This window comes from Semicossyphus pulcher, unplaced genomic scaffold, assembly GCF_022749685.1.
Source record: "Semicossyphus pulcher isolate SPU_LCO1_2020_fin unplaced genomic scaffold, fSemPul1.0.p SCAF_15, whole genome shotgun sequence".
NCBI classification, from domain to species: Eukaryota; Metazoa; Chordata; class Actinopteri; order Labriformes; family Labridae; genus Semicossyphus; species Semicossyphus pulcher.
The window spans coordinates 13,983,303-13,996,550 of NW_027211659.1; the positions used below are offsets into that span (position 1 = coordinate 13,983,303).

General features: G+C 40.0%; 1 protein-coding gene across 2 annotated transcripts; it reads right to left on the minus strand.

Annotated features, from left to right (window-relative positions):
- Positions 1-4,558: 4,558 nt before the first annotated feature.
- tank (TRAF family member-associated NFKB activator) lies at positions 4,559-9,280 on the minus strand. 2 transcript variants are annotated; one of them, XM_069663303.1, is made up of 8 exons: positions 9,150-9,280; positions 8,080-8,221; positions 7,745-7,853; positions 7,567-7,637; positions 6,777-6,835; positions 6,566-6,684; positions 5,681-6,078; positions 4,559-5,087 (listed from the first exon to the last, which is right to left on the minus strand). In XM_069663303.1, exons 2-8 carry the CDS (start codon positions 8,176-8,178, stop codon positions 4,920-4,922), a joined length of 1,023 nt encoding a protein of 340 aa, XP_069519404.1. In that variant the 5' UTR covers positions 8,179-8,221; positions 9,150-9,280; the 3' UTR covers positions 4,559-4,919. The 2 variants fall into 2 exon arrangements, with proteins under 2 accessions (XP_069519404.1, XP_069519405.1); XM_069663304.1 differs by lacking the exon at positions 6,777-6,835 and having other exon boundaries at positions 6,566-6,680.
- Positions 9,281-13,248: the final 3,968 nt, after the last annotated feature.

A 13,248-nucleotide genomic window follows, 5' to 3' on the forward strand; every position in this document is an offset into this window, starting at 1 on the left:
AAGGTGTTTCTGCAGTTGCCGTTAGCTAGCAGCAGCTCAGCCCCGACTCAAAAGCCACTGCTGCTCGTAAGAGGACTCCGAGGACAACACAAGAGTACCCACTGTGATTTTCACGGGGGATTTTGATATTCACACCTGTACAAGGTGTTGTTTGGGAGTCTGATAAGCATGTGTGAAACCGGAGGGGTGACTAGATCGGGGACCTTATTTGAAGGACCAGATCTTTTTCGATTCTATCCATCGAGAAAGGCGCTGTTGTTTTGTGTTTTCATGGATTACAATAAGAAGAAGAGACAAAAGGAAGCAGGCACGGTGTATCTTAGCTACCAGCCATGTGTCTAATTGAAGCTGCACACGGCCATATGGGCATGTGCGAAAAATAGAATGTCCAATAACTGCATAAGGATTCGAGCAGCAGCACGTGGACAAATAAAATAATTCCAACATCATTGCCAGTCATGAAGGCAGCTCATGAAATGCGGATTTATCCACCAGCTATCATACAAAATTCCACTTTACCAAGCATTGCATATACGGCTAAATCATTTCCAGACCTCATCATTACAGGATCAGAGGCTGAAAAACAAAGTGCATGAGAGTTGCTCCTCCTCTCCCTACATTGGTGATGTTCAGAGGCAGCCTGTTATTGGAGGTGTTAATTGGCAAATTCAGTACAAGTCAAGAGCATGTTCCCTGACGTCCTCGCCCAGCGAGGGCTAGGTCATTAAACCGAGAATGGATTCTTTCATGCTGCCTTAACCCTTCAATTGCAAGTTACCATTCTGCAAACATTCCCCATGCTCCATCCCACCCCCGTGTGTCGAGAAGAAAAACAACCTACACTGAATTAATGGCGACGATAAAATAACAGGAGGATGACATCTTTGGAGACTTTTTGGTTGTAGAATTATAAAAACTGGCAGTGAAATGTCTTTAAAAAGTTCAGAAGTTTATGAATATCCAAAACTACAACCCTCCACCAGTAAACATATAAAAGTAGTCTTTGCTATAGCGGCTGAACAATGGGATTCTCAGAACAATGGCCTCATCAAACCCCGCCGATCAGTGCTTTTGTGTATTGAACGAGCCTGAAATGTGAGCCTCCTTTGGGGTTCTGGGTGCGATCTCACCACTGCCTCTGTCATCACTTGCTGTGACTGCCAAATCTCTGCTCCAGAAATCAGGGTTTCTCAGACCAGCACTGCAACAAACACAAACGGGGGAGAGGGGCCGTTCTGAGACTTTGCGCGGCACATCGACGGCTTCAACACGTTTAATCGAACACAAAGTCAGCCCCAGCGCTCCTGCAACAGAGAGCACGAGGAGCCCAACGCATGGCAAGACAACTGTGAGGTGATACTCGCAGCTCGCGACGCCATGAGAGTTGGCAGTCTATCATGCCAACGGTGACCAGTGCACAGACAGTTGAATATGCTTCTCTCCTAAGTTGTTAATTATCATAATGACATTGATGTGAAGAGGCCATTGTAGCCAGGTGACCTTAATCCACTTGCTATCTCTTTGTTTTGTTTCCATTTGATTAGACCCTTTAACAATCTCCTGGTGTTGTATCTTCTTGGCAATGGCACGATCTGATAAACATTGTTTAAATATTCAGAAGAGTAATTGTTGGAAATAATGACTTGACAATGGTGCCTCATGTCTATTGTCTACTGCAATTATAAACTAATTAGTGGCAAATAAGGAAAATGTATGTTTCTTTAATAGAATTACAATATTTAAATATTATTGTTGTTGTTGTACTTATTTTTTTATTATTTATATTTTCAGCACTAATTTCTTGATATCAATTAATGTCAGAAAGTGGAGAAACTCAGATGGTATGCCTTTAAGAATAATACAATTTGTCATTGTGAATCAGTTATGTTTTATATATTATAGACACTATAAAAAAAGCCAATCAAGAAGTAAGAATAAAAACTGGTTAACATATATTCTATTAACAAAAAAAGTGACCAGATTGAATTAAAGTAGATTTTCACTCATAGTTAAAGTTTTTATGCGTCTTCAATCATCACAAATGTAAACAAACCTTCATCACATGCATCAGAAAAGATGTACGTAACAGCTCCTTCTGCTAATATACTGGATATTGCAATTTTACAACATGTGCATCCTAATGTTTTAGCATGTGGTGATGAAATGGTTTTATAATGGCTTTGCGTGATACAAGACGCCGCTGCATTCTCAATCTTTTAACACTATTGAGGCCCTTCTTGAAGACATTTATGACACTATTTAATGCGGTGTGAACACAGATGATTATAACAAACAAAACAATTTAGATTTAGAATTTACGGATGTGTTGTAAAGCTAAAATATTGATTAGTTATATGCTTATATTTTGTAAAATAATTGCGCCGGATCTGATTTGTTTGTTCCTTTTTTTTTTTAAATCAATGACTTCTGCAGAACTTTTTCAAACCCTGTGATGATAAAGTATTTTTCAAAACCTATTTTTAAGATTTTTTGAAGTCCTGTTCTTGTTCCTTATTATCTTAAATTTAGTGTGCATTATTAGACGGCAGGTGCATTTTTAAGTGGCATGGACATGAGGTTATATACTGTAGTAGGCATTTAATTGAACTTACACTATCTAAAATCTAAAAGCCTACTACTCTATTTATTGCTAATATGATGGCTGAAACTTTGAATGACATTACGACATGTATGTTCTGTACAAAACCATACAGAGAGCTGAATTCAGTCCTCTTAAAACACTCCAGTTTCATCAGCTCATCTTGCAGGAACAAGCTGCTCTTACAGGCCACAGAGATCAGCGTCTTTATAGGATAACCTACAGGCTCACATAAGCAGTGGTAGAGTGCCAGCAGCTACACTGTGCGTCACTTTCCTCCCTCTCCTCTCTGCTATAGAGCGCCTGCGGTCCCCTGAAGCCGTTGACTTCCATGTCTCCCTGAACTCTCTGCAACAGCGACTGGTGGTGCAGAAGCACTGCTGATTAGCATGCAGTAATGATGGTGAGCTGGGCTCCATTGTTCTAACACCTCCCCTCTCCTCCGCACCAATCTGTCACCATTCAGTGGGCTAGAGCTGCCTCAAATGCCTCTCTCCACAAATGAGATGGATAATTAGTTGCCCCTCACGAATGCTGCACTCTTCTCACCCCTGATTGCTTTCACCTTCTTGCTCCTGGCAATTTTGACACCTTGTAATCAGCCTGCTACTTCTCCGTCTCTCAATCCATATCCTTTTCCTTTTTTTGTGCCTGTATGTCCTCTTTTGATTTTTTTTTTGGAGCTCTTGAATCTATTTCAAATCTTTTCCTCAAATGTCCCAAGGAGATAGACAGCACTTATAGCTCATATTCCACTGGAGATAAACACGCTATAGTGGCGTTTTCTTAAACAATTACTGTACACACAAGCGAGTAGGTATACAGTGTCCGGAAACATGCAAGAAAAAAAACCTTAGCTGTCAGCGCGAGTTTCCTCTTCCAAATAACAATGAATGACAACATAATTATGAGCAAGCAGCTGTTCATAATCCCAGAGAGAAAAGCATGCAGGCTGCACGATGTTCAACTCTTCACAGATTAAGCAGACAGGATCATTAGGGATATGTATTTGCCAAAAAAAAATATGAATAAATTCTCCCTTAAGTGTCCATGATGTAATGTATGTCACTCCAAAATAAACATGCATTATGTTTGGTTAAATACATTAAATCATTTTTTAATTAGAGCATGATTAATCCTATTTTCCTTCATGTAAATGTTGATAGTACAAATCTTTCTTAGTCTAATGACTCACTAGTTTTTAATCATTACTACATTTTTTTTACACCCTTCTAGCCAATTCTGTAACACGGTGAACGCACAGCGCCAAATACCAGTTAAGGTTGAAATCAATCAGTCTATTAAGCACTATGTGATTATGAGAAGTCACTTATACCACCCGACAGTTTTAAAGAGGAAAAAAAAAAAGGTTTTCCAGTGTTCACACCAGCTCATCTACCCACCACAAGTGTTACCAACCCGCATCAGAAGGGCTGCGAGGTCCTCTCTGCACAACAAAGTGCTCCAGCACACACGGGGTCTCCGTCTCCTCAAACATCCTCACGCTGAATGCTGGAAATCACGGCAATTGTTTGCAAAGGTGTGAATAAATACTGCAAAAGCGGATGCTCCTGTTTAGAAAAGACTCAGGTTTAGTCAAATGTTAGAGACAGTGCTCCGATGTGCTTACGTAGATCTATTCCATGTGCAAATTATGATTACTTGTCTCTTTAAGAATGTGATATTTTTCATAGTTATGCTTTGGAAAAATAAATGCATTTTAATATGAGCTAAGGTAAAACTTTTGGTGAGCTTGTGACTGTTGTCTGTTTAGCCTGCTTTAATATTTACATTGCATATTTAACTTTTATAATGATTTAAACGTGTTAGAAATAGCAAAAACACTACAAATGAGACGGAAATTACAGCAAATTTCTATTTACAACGCAAATATATTTGTGCAAATTATGATTTTAAATTAAATATTTTGAAAAACAAAGTTAATAAAAGAACCTTTTATCTATTAAGTATGGACACACTTTAAAGTATCCCAACCTGTTTTATAATTGCATGTTAAACACTATTAATACATAAATGAAATGTAGTAAGAGAGAGTAAATGTGGGCTTTATTTGCTCATATATACCATAATAAGCATCATCTTCACTTAGTACTAAATAAAACCTCAGCGTGATATTAGAAAAATATAATGAAAGTGTACCATTCAAATCTTCAATATTAAATAAATGGATTCAAGTCTTATTGCAGTGTCTTTTAAAAAAATCAAGTACAGCGCATGTAACTCGTGGCAGGCAGGACTCGACCGTGAATACAGTAACGGAGTACTTGTGGCCTTCACCCGTCAGTCTCTGCTTCCACTGTCAGTCCTCCGCTTCATTCTTAGGAGAGAAATGTGAGTAGAGGTGGCTGTTCATTCTGTCCTGAGGAACCACAGCGTGGCAGAAAGCACAGTTATCAGGACTGCTCTGAGGCGTCGCCGGCTCTGTCGTCACGTCGGCCGCAGCGCTCAGCTTGGGGCTCCAGAGAGGCTGCAGAGCGGGGTGAATCAAAGAAAACAATATATTATTCATGCTCTAAATAAACAGTCACCCTATTAGAGTATGCTTGACCACACGGCATTCAGGTTAAAGTATCTGTTGCTTTAAGGGTACAAGAACAAGTCCCCTTATGTCAACCCAAGCCTGCATAAACACTCAGCAACACTGTGCTCAAGTATTTACTATTTATGTGATTTCCTGTTATAAACGGCGTGTTGATGAAATCCAGGGAAAGAATCTTTACTTTTAGATCTCACCACTTGTCATTCACAATTTTTTTTTTATTTAGAAATTTATACACATCAGCAAATAAAATCCCACTTAACCATCATGCTTGTTTCATCAGATTCAGACACTCTAATGTGCTTCCATCTGGCTCACACGTTCCAGCAAAGATGCCAAATATAACCAGAGCATCCATGCTTAAGTAAAAAAAGATCTGCACACATTACACAGTAATACACTTAAGCCAAGGGATTTTTTTTTTTTGGACTTCACACCGTTTCACTCCTCCATTAGGAAAGACCAATCAGAAACTGATAATTTGCTACTAGTTTTCTCAGACCTTCTCCCGTGATTCTCACCTGCTGGGGTCCCCACACACCCTCCTGGGAGAGCGAGGATGATGTGGAGTGGGAGGGGGATGGAGGGTAGACAAAAGGCATGGGCAGTTCGACGGGCTCCTCCTCTGTCAGCGTGGAGGGCACGCTGCCGAGAAGTCGCTTCACGGGCGCGGTGAGACCCATGTGTCGCTCAGGAGCACTGTTCAGGAAGTCATATTCAACGTCCGCAGAGGGCGGGAATTTGACGCTGAGTTTGGTGAGAGAGTCTACTAAGTCTCTGTCCTCGGGGCTGGCGCCGCGGGATGCCAGAGACGTGGGCGGGAGTGGGACATCCGCTGTTGGCCTCAGCGCTGCGGAGAAGGGTCTCTCTGCCTCTGCTGTGCGGTCTGTGCACTGGATGGGCATGGAGAACCGCTGATCTGTCAGACGGCAGGAAATAAACAAGAGATTTTATACAGATTTTCTGTCTCGGGCGACAGGTTGAAGTGTTCCGGCGCTGGTTTTAGAGACACAAGCTGCCCACGTTAAAACATCATCCAGGTCCTTTTAATATGTATATAAAGACATATATTTTCATCACACTTTACATTAAGAATAATTAGGTTTTATTATTAATTACACTGCCAGTAACCACAGCCAACATCTTTTAAATTTCAAAAGAATTAATTAATGTGTTTTTACACTCTATTTTCACAGAGGAGGCCAGCCATGGTTCCAATGGGCAATGAGGCATTCATGTGCAGTCCTGGTTAAGGTGTTGCCGCCTAATTATCTTAAAGAACAAAGCAAAAGCTACTAAACTCATAAGCTGTAATTCCAACACATTTACTCTGACGTATTTTAATTAAGAAAATTGGATTTAGATTTTTTAAAACGCAGATATTATTTGGTAAAAATGTGTACTACCGTTTGACGTATCATTTCCTCCATGGAATCTCTTGAGGTGATCTTTCTGTCTTCTGGTTAGAGACTGAATCTGCCGGAATTTCCCCTGAATCGCCTCGAATGCGCCCAGCATGTCCTGACTAGCAAAAACAATAAAAAGTGAGGAATAAATCTTTGACTGTAACGTCCAATTGTCTTATGAAATAGTCTTTATGCAAAAGGAGACACATACTAGTCAACGCTGCTGTTGCCTGGCAAATTAGGTGCAACAGCAACAGTGCCCATATTCTCCTGTAAAAAGACACATTACATTTATAGTGATAATCAGCAACAATCATCCAGAGGCATTTTGTTAATACAACTGCAGTTACTTTTACACATCACACGTTTATATTCACTTGTGCTTCCCGGCCTGTTAAATAATGGAGAGTGTGGCTCAAGCTGCTGAACTGTGCAGCCATGTTATCCTCTAGCACCATCTGGTGAAGTTAAAGCAGATACACCTTGTGTGGAGGGAAATAGAGGGTGGATACTATCCAGCATTGTTATGTTGGCTTTACTCAGATGCTTGAATAATTGGGACACAAATGGAGGAAAAACACAAGGATGTAGAATTTCTCTTAAGTGCTTCAGTGCTGGGAAACAAGGGTTAAAAACACTATTAAAATGTTATATTTGTAGGCCTAGTTATTTAAATGATGGTGCTGAGACGACACAGTCATAAAGACAGCACTCAAAAGTCGTCAGGCAGTATAGATCAGCCGGATTTTGAGTGTCACAGTAACTGCTTTATTGATTTTCCATTGGTCTAATCTGTTCATTTAAAATCTCGTTGACACGAGAACACACACATCAAGCAGAAGTGCTGCCAACAAGTGAGAGTTTGTATATCAGAGGAAGCTGTTACTACGCTAATGTGTAATTCTGATCATTAGAATGAAGAACCAGTTTTGAGGACATGATATTGCAGTTTCTTATCATTTAGACATAAAAATAGCATAGGGAAAGCACGGCCAACGTACCGGGTACTGTGTTTTCCTATAAGCGCCGGCCCCATCAAGGAGATGGTTGCAAGGCTCGCATTTCATCTCCACTACGAATCCAAAACAGAGAGAATTAACAGATTGTACAAGAGGAAATGTTAGATTAAACAGAGTCCGTATCATTTATGAGAGATATTATCCGGCACGTCTCACTGACCTGATGGTTGCCTTGTTGCTGATAACTTAGCTTCAAGTTTTGAAATCAACTGCTGCTGGTCCTCTAATTGCTTCTGAAGTTTCTGAGTGTATCGTTCATAATATTCAGTCTGTGAAAAAAAGGTCTCTGTTATGATGTACGTATGACTGTTATATCTGAAATCTAGTCAACACCTGCATGTCTGTGTGTGCCACATTTTTACACACCCATATAACTAATAATAGTGTTCTTAAAACAGATTTCCTTAGAATAAAACAGGTAAACACATGTTATAAGTTTCTCTGTGACTTCTTATTGGTGCTGGTAATTTCACACAAAGTTTGAAAAGTCGTTACCATGTGCTGCAGCTCCCTTATAGCATTGTCCTTCTCAATGGAGACCTGGCGATAAGCTTCGAAAGCTTTGTTGAGCTGGTCTCCGATGTTCCTTTCCATGCCGTGTGATCCACAATCATCACTGACACAGCAGACATGAGCCCTACAAGCAATAAAAAAAAGTCTTAAAACAAACCTCAAAATCAATTTATAAAGAAATAACACTCTCGAACAAGGCACCTTTTTACTAGTGAAAGAAGCAAGATGCAAGTGACCCTAATTATGTCATAAAAAATATGTCAATATTTTCTTAAAATTGTGTCAAATTTCCAAGAGACCAAACTGGGCAAAAAGTGAACAAACACACTTCCCAATATCTGCTTATAACCAAAGAATATCTGCAGTTCCGGTGGAATATCAGCTTACGTGCACAACAAAAATTGTTTTAACATTTGAACAATCGATGCCTTGTTCTGTAAGAAATGATGAGCTAAAAATCTAGATGAGCAGCTGACACATTGAAAAATTCTGCCAAATAAATTCTAAATGCATTTGCAATTTCTTGCACAACAAGTAGAACAACAGTGACCTATAAAATTCCTTTTGTCACTTCTTATCCAGTGTCAACACTGACTTTCAAAGTAATTTTCCAAGAAATTTTGGGACAATAAAAGCACCATACTTAGTGTTGTAAAAGTTAACACGGACATGTTAAGATGATACAAACAAAGAAAGAGGTTGTTAGTCTCACCCAGCCAAAGCAGCTCGTTAATAATTGAAGGAGCTTCAAAATAAAAGTCTTTAACAGCATCTGTCAATGATACCACACACCAACAGCTCCTAGATGAAGTAGCAGTAAAACCAACAGACTCAGTTTGAAAAGGACACTAACAGCAACGTTGCAGCCTTACGAGAAACAGCAGTGGTGAAGTTTAAAGTGTCATTCAAAGCCTAGTCCACACAGTTCCGTATTCTTTAAACTTTAAGTACCCAGTTAGCCATAGCTCATTCAACCGGCGGTGGATAGAGCGACCGTGCGACAACTCCTCAGCTCCGTTTACCTCGCTGCCAGACACCCAGAGTCCTCTTACCTTCATCCGAGTAACTGTTGAAGACGACTTTATTGTTTTGACACCACCGCAGCGTCGTCGCCTAATCTTCAGATGCAAAGTAACGAGGCGCTCGAGAGGATATGGCAGTGTATTTTACATAGCCTAGTTGAGTTGGGAACTTCCCTCGGGGAATCCCCCTGCTCTGCACTTCCGCCTTTAGCCGCGCTCAGCCAATCAGAGGAGAGCTGGATGTTTAGCTGGTTGAGGGTTCTTCCAGCCTACGCGTCTGCAAACTGACTGTTGTGCATGTGAAAACTGTCCCCAAACTAGGGTTAAACTGTGCTCATTTAACTCTCCGACATTTTTGCTTACATTAGATAACGTTCAACAAATTGTGTCGCAATAATTTAGCATGCATTCATGTAGAAAGAGCTGTATCAAGCATAGTAGGCCTAACCTGATGGGGGCCCAAAGTCCAACAATTGCATTGGTACTTTTTGAAATGCCAATTTATTTAGGAATATGCAATGTGTGATGTCAAAAAGGCCACAAAATATGCCAACATTGCAGGATAAGTGATGCAGATTCTTTAAAAATATGTTTTCATAATAAAAAAAATGTCAAGCAGTGAGAATGGGCCTTCTGTAATCTGCAATTCAAGTCTGTTAGCATTGCACTTTGAAGAACAACCCTATTCAAAGTTATTTACATATGACATTAAAGGCATGAACACAAAACATGAAAGAAACTCAAGACAACGTGACAAAAAGAAACTTCTACTTGCCGTTGCCAGACCTACAGGATTATTTAGTTTTTGATTATCATATGTGTCGTTCGGAAATAACAACATCAACTGGGTCATGCATATCACGTAACATGCTGCAATAGTGTAGCATGGTGAATTAAGTTTTTTACTAAATTACCACAAATTGACTCACACATCAGAAATCTTGGGTTTGTAGTGTACTGTGCTGTGCTGTGCTGTGTACAACCTATTTAATGGTAACTTTGAGGCAACAGGAGGGCTAACCAGCGTATAGATGTTCCTGCAGCTTGACTCATGAGGAGGGTAGACCAAACATTTACTGAACAAACAGTACACCTACATTTGTAATATTTGTCTTTCAGTTTTAGAACTGCAAAATACAAAAAAAAAAATCACATATTGATATTTTGCTTTATTGCTTTCTCTTTAGGAATATAATGAAAATCTAGCTGTTGAGTGAGGCCTTTTCCTTGTCTTAAGTTTTTTGTCTGTTGGTCTTATAATTTGTTTCTTTTATGCTTCCCACATGTTGACTAGCCAAAATTGGGAACTGAACCTCTTTGTTCTGCGTGTGTACATATGACTTAGCTGCAAACATGTAATAGAACTGGGATCAGTATGAACGCTGTTCACTTTAACCACAGCAAAAAGTGATGTCAGTGTGTTCTGATAAACCCTGGGAGTACTTTTACATCCCCACACCAAGGTGAGAACTATCACCACCGGAGGTCAGCAAAAACACCTCACCAACAAGATCATCAAAATTACTATTCAGCAATTGTATGAATGAGAAGACGTGCCCTTCACCGATGCATATGCAGAAAAAATAAGGGTATCTCCCTTAGACTCTAAATAAAGACTAGATGGAACAGTAAAAGCACAACTGTCAAGGTAGGATTTAGTCATCTGTTTCATATTACTCCTTAAAAAACAGCAAAAAAGGGAAATAAACATACTATGCTGCACTCGGGGATATTTGAGGTTAAAACAATTGCACCACATCGGTTCAGGTTCTTATGTTGTGGATCAGGCTCAGTAACACAGGATGTTAAGGCCTCGTTATGCTCCCTTTGATGCTCTTATTATAGCATCATAGCATGTTCAGAGACAAATGTACTTAATTGGAAAGAAAGAAATGATAAGTTATTAGGGGGAAAATGTACCCCAGCCACAAGTTTACAATTCTGTATATAGTTGCAGCTTTTTTCGATATAGACTACAAACAGGGTCAATAACTATGTAGCACTAAAACACAACGTTTTTTTCAGACACTGTGTTTTCATTTTGATTTGTTTTCTTTCTACTCAGTTTAAAACCCAACATCCTCCAATATGGGCGACTGTCTAAGGGCTTCTACAATATGAATCATTTTATACGTATGATTCTTTCAGCAGGAACTTAAGTGAAGTGAGAAATGATGCAATACTCAGTCCTGGTGGCACAGTGGTTAATGCTCTTTCGGTTCAGCAAACCTCCATCGCCTTGTGTAAAGTTATGATCGAACAAGATTTGGATTTATATTTCTAATGCGCGTGACCTCTGACCTTTGATGCACACATTTTTTGCCAAAGTGAGAACTCTTCTCCCATCGAAGAGCAACGCAAGATTAAAAGCAGCACTAAAGAGCGACCAGTAGATGGCAGCTATGAGCGACTTACCTTAACTTCCTTCCAGTGACTTTAACCTTTCCTAATAGAAAGAAGGCAGGGTGTTATTTACAACAAAATGAAACCATAAGAAAAAGGTCTTTTACATCTTATTTTTTTAATCATTTGAAGTGTCAGCATGGTCAGTGTAAAAACAGATTCCTCTTGGCTCAATTTAAATGTAACACTATTCAAATCTTCATGTGGCCTCACTTGATACAAAGGAGCAGAAATGAGCTTTTTATAACATGAACATAACAACCCTGGTTCTGATACCTTACATTACTTAAAGGTGCTTTAATTTAACAATGAGATTACCAAAAATAGTCAAGCTTCCTTCATATAATTCTGGTGATGCATTCAAACATCACATGGCCGACAGTAGATTAACTTTTGTACCTTCCTCGGGGATGCGTGACAGCGTCTCGTGGGGATATTTCGTGACCTCACCGTGGTGGGGAGGCACAGATGATGGAATTTCTGGTTGACACATTTATTTCCCATCTGGGACAGAAAGTGGAGTGTAGGTCTCATTTTTGTAGCTTTTATTTTGAAATGGCTAACACGTGGTCAAGGAAATCATACATTTACTTACGTTTTCTTAACGTTATAATAATAACTTAAATCACTGAGAATAAGAAGATGAGCATTTCTTGTCTCTCTCATCAGTTTGAGCCTGAAGCAGCCGGTCCTGGTCCAGCTCAGTGGGACTCCAGTGGCCTGGCTGCTCCAAGGGGTCGTTTTCTGGTGTCCTGCCACAGAGCCTCTCATCTCTGACCCTCACTGACATTCCAACGTCAACCTCTGCTCCCTCTTTGAATGACTTACACTCCCAGAGTGCTACAAACAACCTCAATTAATATAAAAATACTTGAGGAATCCCTTTAAGGAGGAGAGCAGCAGGCTGTCTTGCATGTCTTTCATTGTTGCTTTGAACTCTGAATTTACGACAGTCTGACGCGGCTCTTGTCTTGTGGTTCTGGTGGAGGAAAAAATGTGGACTGAGAAGCAGAGATTTGATAATTGAACAGGGGATGAGGCATATGAGTAGCCACACAATCATTCACCTCAAGTATCGTTTTCTATTTCTGCTCAGTCCTCAGGCCTCCTTTTGTTCTTTCCTGAGGAGGATATTCTATTACCCAGCTGGCTGCTCGGATATATTATGAAAAACATCGGATAATTATAGTGAAGAATTGCACTTTTTTTTGTGTCTGGGTGAGACACTAAAGATGAGGAAAGCGCAAACATTGCATGTCAGATTTATGAGCACTGTTGTCCCTTTAACGCTCTCGCTTTCTTTCAAAGTAAGAAATGCTTACTTCACTGTCCCTTGTGGGACTTGTAAAACAGGGTTGCCTCCTCAAAGCTCCTGACTAAAAGGTAATCATCCCTCTCATCTCATAGTGAAAGCATCTCTGTCAACAATATGTGCATCCCCTGCACTGATAGAACACTAACGCTGCAATAACACATGCAAACTGAGGTGTTGCTCTGCCGTCATTATAAACCACAGGCCTGCAATCAATCTCTGTTACATGCAGCCACTTAAAACAGAAATATACGCTCAATGGTGACACTAAAGTGAGCAGAGAGATGTTGTTCTCTTAAGAAATTAGCGATTTCTGTCTCATAGTTTGACCTCACCACTTACAGGAGAACATCAGCGGCAGAGAGGCCTCATAAATTGCAGCAGAAATGATCTCCAGGGAAATGTGGCATCCTC